Source organism: Linepithema humile, chromosome 2 (assembly GCF_040581485.1).
Source record: "Linepithema humile isolate Giens D197 chromosome 2, Lhum_UNIL_v1.0, whole genome shotgun sequence".
NCBI lineage: Eukaryota > Metazoa > Arthropoda > Insecta > Hymenoptera > Formicidae > Linepithema > Linepithema humile.
The window spans coordinates 33,223,675-33,235,774 of NC_090129.1; the positions used below are offsets into that span (position 1 = coordinate 33,223,675).

A 12,100-nucleotide genomic window follows, 5' to 3' on the forward strand; every position below is an offset into this window, starting at 1 on the left:
TTTTGGGGTTTCCGCGAGACCTTTGCAGCCGCGAAAATTTTAAGGGAGCATTCCGATTTTCGTTTTAAACGATTTCGCTCTGCGCGCCGCGCGAAAAGAATATTGATTGTGGAATGTAGAGGGCAGGATGAACTTCGCGAGTCGATATCGCCACCGGGAGGTCGAGGAAGTAAGCTCGCTTCCTTTCTTCCTTCAATCTACACCTGGCTTCTCAAGCGCATGACGGACCACCCACGGATACGTGTATCCGAACCCAGGTGGAACCATTAGAGCGAGAGATCGGCGCATAGACATCCGCATATGTATACCAGACTGTTAACATCCGCCGGTTGGTATATCGGAAAGTCATGCACCCCGCAAGCCGTCAAGTTTCGCTCTATACAATATCATTTTTATTGCAACTCTCCGTCTATTCTTCGTGCGTACTTCGTGTACAAACACATTGTATGATATTACGGCAATAACATACCGCGCCCATCAAGAACATTAAATTTTCACGGTTCGTGAACCCTATTTCCCTGCAAGACTCCCTGGGCGCCCGAAGGCGCCCCTCGAAGGCACGCGGCACGTGCCATCAAGTTCGAATGAAGCTCCCAATTAACTCGGACACATGTCATAAGCACACACCGACTTCCTGCGCTGAAGCAAGAAAAAAAAAGAACATAATTGCTCGGAGAGACAAGACGGAGGCGTTGGATTAATGGACATGCGAGGAATTAAGATAAAGATGAAGATAAAAGTCTCACAAGATTGTGAATTTAATTTTTATTATCTCCGCGTGCTTAATCCACTTCCTGCGTCTACCGCGGAATCTGTCCCGCCCGTCGGGAGTTAATCGATTATTTGCATAAGGACCGTCGATGATCGTGCAGTCGAGATCGTCCACATACATACGCACACACCGGCGAAATAATTCGCGAAGTCACTGGCCCGTAAAATGACTACCACTGTGGGCATCGTCGAGAGCGAGTGGAAGTTCGTTGGGGACGGCCCACAGTCAAGGGTTAGCAAAAGTCCGTTACAGTTATTCCTTGAAGCAATCGTTCAGTCGAGCACTCGGGAAACGCTAATGAAGCGGTTTTAACTATGACTCATATATACATATCGCTTTGGGCTTCGGCTCGTAAATTTGAAACGCGAATTCTTTTAGGCAGTTTATCGTTCTAATTATTATTAACACGCTGATTATCCGCGAGGCACATGTGATTAATTTTTCTGCAAACATTTGCAAAGCGTATTAGGATAATATTAGCTTCGTGTAAAAGGTTTCTCGCTTCTCCGCGAAGATCTATTTTGAATAGAGTTATCGATTCGTATTCTAAGAGTTCCAAGTTTTTTAACTCAAGCGTGTAAAAATTTCTGTCTAGATGAAAAAATGTATTGAATTCAATTTCATTTTAGTTTGTAAAAATTTATTAAAAATCCTGCAATTCTGTTTTCAATCTTACCTCTAACAAACTTTTCGCACCAACTTAATAGTATTATCTATACATGTCCATAACATAACCTAACCTAACATAGTATAATTATATAATTGTACAATTTCTAAAAAAAATTTCTAGTTAAATTAAAAATCAGGATGGAATGCGTAATTGGCATATCACTAAAGTAGAAAGTATCGGACAATAAATGGTTAAGACAGATGTTTAACATATGTGATGTATACTTTCCATTTTACGCTGATAAGATGCAGCGATTGATTAAAGCTCTCTACTGAAATACGATTTATTACGAGGCTATTAGGACCTCACGCAATCGTCCTTCCTAACGACCAAGGTTACCTGTCGTTCGTTTTAATTATTTACGTTTTGGCGAAGACCGGTCATTTTCCTTAATTGCAAGGCGCGACGGTACATTTAATTAGCTTTGTGGCCGAGTCGATGGGAACAACAACCGCGCGTAACAGCGAGACGTAATGATCGCTGTTGGACATTACGGCGGAGGGGAATGGCTGCTTTATAGATACTGGTTTTACTTTACCTATCGTGTGTGCCGATTGCTAAATAAGTCGGCGTCGACGTCGGCGTGGACTTTTTTTTCCCAATCGATTTGAATTAATTCAAGATGATAGCCTACGATACGGCCGGCCTATGTCTGGACTATTGTCAATTATTTTTAATCGAGAGAATCGTAGGATCCGATACGCACACGCTTTTCCGATTAGGACATGCAGCCTCATTCCGCACACGCTCGCGGACGAAAATGGGAACATTCGGTTTCTACATTTTTGAAAAGGCACGTGTCTCCCTAAATCGATTTAGTCTATGTCGTAAGAGATTAGCATTTTTTTACTGTAAATCAACGCTGAACCATACACGGCGTCCGTGCTTTCAATATTAATTCATCGCTCGATCGTGAGATTAGTGAGAAAGGCGTAGGCCACGTCGAGCTTGTTTCTTAAACGCCGGTGTTTCGTGCGTTACCCACGCAACCCGCGTCTTTTTAGATTAGCGCCTCCGGACAACGCAAATGTACAAAACGCTCGACTCGTCGACACGGCCGGCTCCTTGCGCAAGAGGAGAATCTGATTTTTCCGACTGTATCGCGCCGCGCCACCCTTCTTGCGCACGTCTACTCGTTTTCATACCTCGCCAGTAGCCACGGTGGATTGCAAGATGAGCCTGTGGTGTAGGAATCGCATAGAGAGAGCGCTTTTTGTTGCTTGGCTCAAGGCCTCGGCGCGAGATGTGAATGAATCTAGAACCTGTTTCTCCCCGCAGGTTCTTCTCGCACTTGCCCGACTTCTTTACACCGGAGCCGGACGATAATCTTATTGAAACTAGTATTACTAGCTTTTTACCGCATTCGGATGGTCAGATTTGGTACACTGGTCGCGATATATCATATTGTTTGTTGTTTTCTAGAAATTTTCGAAAGCGATAACTTTCTTTTAATTTCTAAAAGTTATGTAGCCGTGGAATCGTTATCAGTTTTATCTTATTGTCTCTCAAGGTTAATTAGAGAGGAGAAAAGAGCGTCCGAATCAAACGTACTATCATTATCGCTGTCGTTTATTATTATCGCAAAGTGTTATTGATGTAATTATTAATGAAAAAGCAAAACAAGCGCGGGGCAAAGAGCGGGAGGGGGTAAAGGAATTGTATTTCCGCGCAGAGCCAGCGCCACGAGCAATCGGTGCGCTTGTGATGCCGGCAGTTTCGAGCGAGTCCTGCCGGTGAACGTTCGCATCGAACGAGCGGGGCTTCTTCCCTCTCGTCGATCGGTGGCAGATATCAGTGCGTTGTTCTCGAGGCTGCCTCGAGTTGCCTCCGAAACGGAACGTGCGACACGGACGTGCGTACAACTGACCGTATTGTTTATTAGTGCGTTTCTCCGCGCTCGCAGGCGCGCGGTAAAATCGAAAATTAGATCGGAATCGCCGATGACGCACCGCTCCGACCGGAAGGGTATGTTTCTGCAGTCGAGGAGTAATAACATCCTCTGATCTCGAAGGCAAGTCGCAGCGCTTATTATCTCATTTTCCACTCCGCTTGTTATCCGCTTGTGGTCACTGCACTGCCTTTGTGTTTCCGATATCGCTTCTTAATTTTGTGATTAATTCTTGGTAGGATAATTTCATATTTTTTTAATATAATTAGAATATCCTGGTGAAAACAATTGAATTGTTTATTGATACAATCTTATAATATTGGAACATTTCGTGTGTACACTGCTTCACACTTGATTACATCTAATCGTATGTTTACTAGATATCGACGCATGTTTCTTAGAGGACAGTGACGTAAATAAATGTCTGTCAGTTCCGCATAATTTAACGTCAACACGTTAATCTCACGAACGATATTGTACGCGCGAGTTACCGATTTTTGACTAAATCTTTTTATCATTAATAAATCAGTACGCATAAATTTCTCTTTGTTAAATCATCTTCTCTCAATAGAATTTATTTTTGCGAAAAAAAACACACAAGTTATTTATCTTATTCTTATTTATCGAAGCAGATATTTAGTGTTCAAAATTATAATGTTTTAAGATGTAGTGCTTCGATACAAATATAGTTTTAAAAAGAAAACAATGTTGTATGGAACAGTTTTGCCATTATCTTGTGATCTATATATTTAAATTTCATAGCGTGCTATTCACAAAGCGAGAAGATCCAAGATGTTCGAATGCAGTTCTCATTTTATGTAGCTGTTGTGTAACGGAACATTCTGAAGATTGCCATTTGATGTTGTGAGCACTTTAAATTCCAGTGTTTCTAGATATCGTTGAAATACTGTTATTTCTAAAAATTTCTTTTTGAGAAATATGTACGAATTAGAGAGTCAGCTTGTCAATTACAATTGCTAATTTCTTACCCGGTTTCATTAGTTTTCTAAGCACGATCGAAAGAAATATTTTGCGTACTCGATTTTCCAGATAATTATTTCCGAAATACATTAACGTGGCGATATATTTGCATCAGATCGCCACGAGTGTCGCGGTGCATAAATATATGCATATGTATTTTTTGCAGATAAAATTACGTACGAGCGATAAAAAAGTGTGCGATTTGATCTAATTTTGCTCGCATGAATATCGTATTATCGATCAAGGTTGAAGTATGCGCGATATCATTAATAACGATTACTATACTTTTCTTAGAATACTTGAGAAACGTTGACCCTCTCACCGCGGCGAGTGATCCGTGACGAAGAAGCGATATCTCGAATGTCCAGGATATGTCGGGTATATACGAGGCGCGTATATGGTATAAATCGCGTCACACACTTGCATTTACGATATGCGCTACGTGTAATATATTATATACCGCGTCTCCGAACGACGCGTATTCAAACGAATAAATAATCTCCGAACTGAGTGTTGCATCATGCAAATAACGCGCGTCAATGTGATAATGTTCCAATCGCGTATAATCGCGCAATAAGATACGTGGCATAAATATTTCGCGAATAACCGCACCGTCTGCAGCGAGTTCTAGTGTCGCGGGTCATGCATAACCATTCGGTTCGATCGTATCGATAGTTGAATATTATAAATAACGTAATTAACTGTCGGATATACGCACAGCAGGTTATGTGTACACCGTGAACTCACCTATTTCGAGATAACGGTATAAGATCTTAAACGATGCGCGAGATGTATTACAGTTATGCAGTGCGCCCGCTTTATTCTATGAGATTAAAACACGCCCCTTTCAACGCCATCTTGACGGACGGCTGAAAAGGACGCGATATTGATACAAGTATCTATAAAAATTGGCGTTCCTACGTCGTGTATATATATATATATTCGTACTAGTCACGAAATTTAACGTTGATATCATCCGCAATGAATATTGATGTGTTATTTTTAATGAAATTTTACTTAGGAATTTACTAGCGCTTTTAAACGAATTTTCTATTCCTCATTAAAACGCAAGGGCGTGCAGGTGCAAACATTTTTACCCTTCACGCGGCATACCTGATTACATACATTTACATCAACTCATGCCTCATCATTTTCATGCTTCACGAGGGGAAATTGAACTTTGCGTACCGGCTTCTCGGATAAACTTTTCCTTACTTGTAATTTGAGCAGCGCTGAAAAACAGAAATGCATATAAAAATAAATACATTCGTGGTAAAAATTTACAGTTGAATTTACAAATGTTGTTTCTGCTGGAAAATTTTCATCTGTTAAAAAATCCGTCTCTGCCGATCAAGTAATTTGACATTGAATTGTCGTCAATTAGCTCTCAATATTTTCTATCGAAATCTGCGTGTTCTTCAGAAAAAGACCTGTTCGCCTTACTCGTGTAACGAATGTGTGCCAGACTGCGTTCGAGGACACGCAGCCTCGGGGCCGATAGTTTTACTTTCTACGGGACGCTGTTCGGTGAAGAGTAAAAAATATAGGTGGCTTATACGGGAATTAAGGAGGAGAGAGAGAAGAGAGAAAGAAATCTGTCGAGCGACCGAGATATTTATCGTACTTCACGTCGCCGCGCTGGCACCGATTTCATTTCTTCGACTTGTCGAACCGCGTCTTTTAATTGGAAATTTTACCATTACGTCCCGGATTTTGTGGCCAGATCCGCGTAATTGTATGAAAGAAATTGCAGAATTGTACGTTATTATATAGAACCGTACGCCTAATTGATGGAAAGACGAGGGTGATGGGTAGCTGTTATCCCTCTGTTCGCAAGGACAATGGACATCTGCTCGCTGGCACGTATAGCGCTTCCCGAAAGGCACGGCAGGTTCCCATGGCTGGTGGAGAGTCAGGTGTGCCTAACAGCGCAAACGTAAAAACGCGAGGGCTAACGCGAACCCAGCGAAGAGCACATCAGACCCGCATCTTTGTCTCTCTGTTTATATATTTGTATATATTCATTCTGTAAACAACTATAAGCAGTTAGTGTGAACTTTTATAATATGATAATGTGAAAAGTCAAATCTTACGACATCGAAATGTATTTTTAGAATCGCAATTAAAGTTTGTATAAAAAATTATTTCACGTTCATCAACGAGAGATCTCCGACATTAATTTTATAATCCATATTTGGCGGCTCTGAATTCATCGGAAAATGAGGCTGTGTCGTAACTCAAGTCCAAATTAGGACTTCGTTGTGACTCGGTTGCGTTAACAGTTTCGGCCCACTGTTGTCCGATAACAGTTGCATAAGTATACAAATTTTATGTAAATAAAGTTCTGGGAAAAGAAATTAAATTGTTTCACTTGCGGAAAATTGCAAGCTAAAATGCTAGACGCGACGATTCCGTCTTTTCTTTTCCGCGATTTTAACGATCGAAAAATTGACCGACATTTTTATAGTAGATGAAATATTTTACGCTCGGCTCTCTCACTAATTGCAAAGTCAAGTAGATCCTTGCTTTCACTACTCATCGAATTTGCAATCACACAGATCGCATCTCAGATATCTCTATCGTATTGTTGTCTCTCGGATATACTCTTGACCAATGCTCTCAGTTGCAAAAACTGTACAGATGTATTTTCTGTTAAATGATAGTGCGATAGTAGCCTCTTAACTGAGACTTATTGTACTTTACGCGAATTTTGTTAATTCTTAGACGTTATTATTAATATTCTTACCCATTTTTTATTAGTTAGTCCACTACAAAATATCAAAATGTATAAATATAATTTTTACTTATTTAAAGAGAACGTGAGGGACAATTTTTGAGAGAAATAAACTGCGGAAGAGGAATCGCGGTGCAATACGATCGAAAATAAAGAATAGGAAGAGATCGCACGTGTAGGTAGGTTCATTGTCCGATTACCTACCTGTGCTGTTCTTCTCGCAGTCCATTTTACTTCTTTTTATTCAAAAACGTGAAATACACATATGCACGCGACAGATGTACATACGCGATGGCGACCGTTTCGTGGACGAGGGCTGACGTCATCCGACGACAAACCTTTCAAGGAAGTCCGAGGCTGTCTCGCGAAGCGACTTACCTTTCCCTTCCACGTTTCTCTTCTTTCTTTGCTTTTCTTACTCTTATACGTATAGGGTGACCCGTAGAATTTACCGTAGTCGGTACCGTAGGTTTTTTTAAATTTGAGAGGCGTTTCTCGCTCAGTGTAAATTTTCAGCGCTGTGAATATTTACAATAAACTAGAAAAAAAAAGATCAAAGGAGAAAAATGAAGAATTTTCCCGCTTTAACTAGAAAATTCGTTGGTCACGTCTTCATTTGCTCGAACGCATCTTCGTCGCACTACAATTTACATTATCATAAGTGAGTAATTTTACTTGCAGCACACTTGCACAATGCGTCTTTTCAAACGTTACACGGCCGATACGAGCCCGCAGCTTGTTTCGGCTGTACCGATCTCTCAGGACGCCGCCGCTGTGAGTAATATCGAAAGTAATGCGTCTGAGAGACCAGAAAAAAAATCCAAGACAGACGGCAGATTGGAAAGCACTCTCCCAGTCAGAGAAGTCGCCGACGTTCAAAAAGAATCTATGGACTCGTCTATTCTGATTCGTAAAGGTAGGAGTGTAATAGAATATCTATATTTACAGCGCATGCGCACGGCATCCGTGTTTGTAACCTCGCTTGATAAGAATTAAGTTTAATCTCGATCGGTATCTTAAAATCGATTGCACCTTTTCCGCCACTCGAAAGGGATCTCCACGTGGGGACGGAAAATGGGCCGGCGGTGGGATCAAATGAAGAGATCGGACAGCTCGGAGTTGCTTTCGGTGCCGCGGCGACGACGACGGTGGAGCCCGCACCGCAAGAACGACCACGACGAAACGACGCGCGAGAAAGCAAACGTAATGACCACGTAACACATAGCTTAACACGCAATCGGACGTTGTTCTGAATAATCGACGCTTTTAGGGCGATAGCGAGCTGCCGAGGCCAAAGAGAATCCCCAGGGTGGAATCGTTGCGAAACCTCTTTAGGACCAGCGGCGATCAGCCGCTCGGTCCCTCCAAGAGTTCCGCGAGAAGCGCGACAATACAGGAGGAGGACGTCGTGAGTGTCGCTCACTGTCCGATGGGGAAGACTCTCAGCGAAGGGGCGATCAGGAAAGTTCCGTTTCGCGATATCTGCGCCGAGAACTTTGACGAATACGCTCGTATCGGTCGGGAAACGGTTCTTCGTCAAAAGAAGTTGCAGTTGAGCCGCAGCATTCAGGACCTGCAGGAGCAGCAGCGGGTCTTGGACTACTTACTCAAGAATCGGGAGATCCTGACGACGCGGCAGGGTGGCACGTTCGCGAGGGAAACGCTGGAGAACATCGGCGCGAGCGCCAAGTGTTCCGACGGTCGCGCGGAGGAAACGAAGAACGGCGCGCCGACGCGACTGTCCGGCCACCAGGGCGCCCGTAGCGCCGGCGAAGTTAAGGGAAATCTTCATCCTCACGGATGCTCCGGCGTGCTGACCGGCTTGGAGGACCTGTTGAACAATTTGCGCATAGGCTGCGACGAGAGCGGTTACGATTCGGACAGCACGCGAGCTGGCGCGGACTCGCCGGACAGTGAAAAATCGACGGCGCCGCCGTTGCTGAAGCCGCGCAGTTTCTCGGTGACGTCGGCCGATTATCACGGCTTCAACCTGTCGCTACCGCACGGCGGTACTCTGCGTAAAAAGGACGCGAACGCCGCGGAGCCGTGTTCGGCGGAAACGTGTGCTCCGAAAACTGACAAGATCAACGCGGCGGACGCCGCTGTCGACACGGCGGCCTACAACGCTCTCCTCGACGCCACGACGGCGAGGCAATTGACGATGCTAATGCCGGATGACGGCGACGATACGGATAGCTGCGAGGAAGACACCTTCGCCGATTTTCTGGAATACCAGCCGGATTTGACGAGGGTTTATTCTAAAACCGACGCGAAATTCTTTCCCAAGTGTCGCGAGGATCTGATGAGGGCGGCGTCCGCAACTTCCATTCAGCTCGGCGAAGATTTAACGAAGCTCCAAGTGACGGACAACAATGATCTCGATGTTACTCTGACGCCGTGCGACGCTTCCAACGACGCTGACGCACGTGGCGGCGATAACGACAAAACGAAGATCGAGTCTGGCGAGAGGAAGCCCTGCGCAACGGCGGAAAATCACGGCGTCGTATCTCAAATAGGTAAACTGCAGAATCTGTTAAAGGACAAAAAGTCTAAGAATCGGAAATGCTCCAGTCCGAGTATACTGAATCTGCTGGAACACGCCGCGTCTCCGTGCAAGGACAGTCCGCCGGCTAACAAGATTCGTCCTTTGTCCGAGGTGATGAGCAATCCTCTGCAATATTACAACCCAAAGAGATCGCGTTCCACTCTAGAACTCGACGCGCCGGATGTGGCGAAGAACGCGGCGAAGAAGATGCTGACGATGAGCACCGCCGGATCCGCGCCGCCTACCGCTTCCGCTTCCAAGGGCGCCGTAATCGCCAGCAAGACCCTGATCCGACGCGAGCTGAGAACGGTGAAGCTGACGGTGAACCACACGGCTGGTCTCGGCATCCAGGTCGAGCGATGCGAGGCCGCCCGACCGTTCTACGTGATCGCGAAAATGGATCCCGACGGCGAGGCGGCCAGATCGAAGCACTTCCGCGTGGGCGACGAGATCGTTCGCGTCTGCGGACGCAGGATACGCGGCATGTCGATGGCGGAGGCGCGGAACGCCCTGCGGAGCTGCGTCGGCACGGTCGAGCTGCAGATCGCGAGAGAACCGAGCTCGGCGTTCGGCGAGGAGATCGGCGACACCTGGGGCAGCGCCTTGACGCGCACGCGAAGCGATCCCGACGCGTGGGTCTCGAAACACGGGCGAGCCAAACTGCCAGCCTTGTCCGACGACGCTTTGCCACCTCTGACGAAGGCTGGCAGTTCCTGCGCCATCAACGAGGCGGCTGCGAGTCTTCAGAAGATGACCGGAATGAAGAAGTTCCAGATAGTGAGGAAACGAAGCGCCGAGGCTCCCGCCCTGCGACGAGGGTCCAGTTTATCTCTGGATCTGCTGACGATCGTCCTGGAGAAAGGCGCGCCGAAGAAATTGGGCTTTTCCATCGTCGGCGGAGTGGACAGCAACAAGGGACGCATGGGTATCTTCGTGAAAGACATCATGCCCGGCGGACAGGCGGCGGAGGAAGGTATCGTATTTCTCGCATTGAAAGCTACTCGCACGAAAAGTAAATAAAATAACACGCGGACGAATGCGACGATAGTAATTAGAGAGAAAAAAATGCAATTTCTACTGTTATTTCTCCGTAATGTTGAAGGTACACTGAGAGGTGGAGACGAAATTCTAGCTATCAATGGCTCCTCGTTAGACGGCCTAACGCACACTAAGGCGTTGCAGATGTTCAAGACCGCCAAAGCCGGGAACTTGATACTGCACGTCGCCCGAAGAGATCCGGCGCATAAACGGTTGTGTCACGCAAACCATGCAGTTTAGAGTAATAATTAACTATTAACACGGGGTTAGTTCTCTCGCGCTTCGCTCTATTAACAATTCCGATTTCACCGATTTTTATATGCTTCTTGCTTTCAGCTGCATTAATCAATTATTACAACTGTTCAACTATCTAACGAAACTTTTTTTCTATGTTGCAGATACGTCACGCAATCGAAATCGTACGATTGTCTCGATAAATTAACGAAGTCCGCTGACGAATGAAATTAATATCAACATCGTTGTTACTGAATCTTGTTGTTGGGGACGTAATGAATTATTTGGAGAAATTATGAAATTATTTATAGGACGACTTCCTAAGTTTCTTGGGTCAATTAAATTAATAATTAAAGAAATGAAGAGAAGCCATCGATAGTGTTTCTAAATATATTTCGCAAATTTCAATTAATATCGTATGCTTCGCTCTCTGCAATAATATTTTGTATGAAAAAGTATATATGTCGTATGCAATTATATTATAATTATAATACCAATCCAATTATTTATTCATTAACAAATTAATTCGCTAAAATTAGTAAACAAATAGTGTTCGAAATGATTACTTTTTCTAACAGATCTTGATAAATGGGGATATTTTTCATTATATGTTATATAAAAGTTGAAGCTGAGATCTCTAAACAATCTCTCAGAGATAATAATTATACATACTTATTTGCATTTACATATTTTTTATATCTAGTTCATTTGTCACGTTCTAAAAAAAAGAAAAAGATATTTGCATTCTTACCTGGAACATACGGTTAATTGCATATGAACGTTATACTGTAACGTTAAAGAGATATTATGTAAGGAAAATAGAATTAATTAGCGATAGCAATATTGTGCAGCTTTATCCAACCATGTCCTGTTAGATGTGGTACGCTAACAGCTTGGAATATGGTTCGATTGAACAGCATCGTAGGATTTAACATTGTTCTTTTCGTTTGAAAACGTATTATATTGTGTAACTGGACCTACACGAAAACTAAAAAGCTAGCTGGTTTTGTTTAAAAGTATAAGTCATCGATCGCGCAACTACAATAATTAATTAATCCTCCTTAATTTATTTTGTTAAGAGACTGACATTACGAATGTCTACCTGCAAAATGCTGTGATATTGATTATAGTCGCATCAGCTGATATTAAGCAAATTATGGACTTAATAATAAATGTGATTTTGTTAAATAAAAGCGTCTTACCTTGCAAGATTATTCCTTTTATTCAAATACTTGACA

General features: G+C 43.7%; 1 protein-coding gene across 5 annotated transcripts; it reads left to right on the forward strand.

Moving 5' to 3' along the window:
- The first annotated feature begins 3,106 nt into the window (after nt 1–3,106).
- Nucleotides 3,107–12,071, forward strand: LOC105674817 (uncharacterized). Of its 5 annotated transcripts, none has more exons than XM_012371388.2 (6): nt 3,107–3,453; nt 7,727–7,961; nt 8,097–8,248; nt 8,316–10,563; nt 10,693–10,869; nt 11,027–12,071. In XM_012371388.2, the coding sequence occupies exons 2-5, from the start codon at nt 7,739–7,741 to the stop codon at nt 10,866–10,868; spliced, it is 2,799 nt and encodes a 932-aa protein (XP_012226811.2). In that variant the 5' UTR covers nt 3,107–3,453; nt 7,727–7,738; the 3' UTR covers nt 10,869; nt 11,027–12,071. The 5 variants fall into 5 exon arrangements, with proteins under 5 accessions (XP_012226811.2, XP_012226810.2, XP_067205792.1 ...); XM_012371387.2 differs by having other exon boundaries at nt 3,109–3,453; nt 10,693–10,893; XM_067349691.1 differs by having other exon boundaries at nt 3,109–3,407; nt 10,693–10,840.
- Nucleotides 12,072–12,100: the final 29 nt, after the last annotated feature.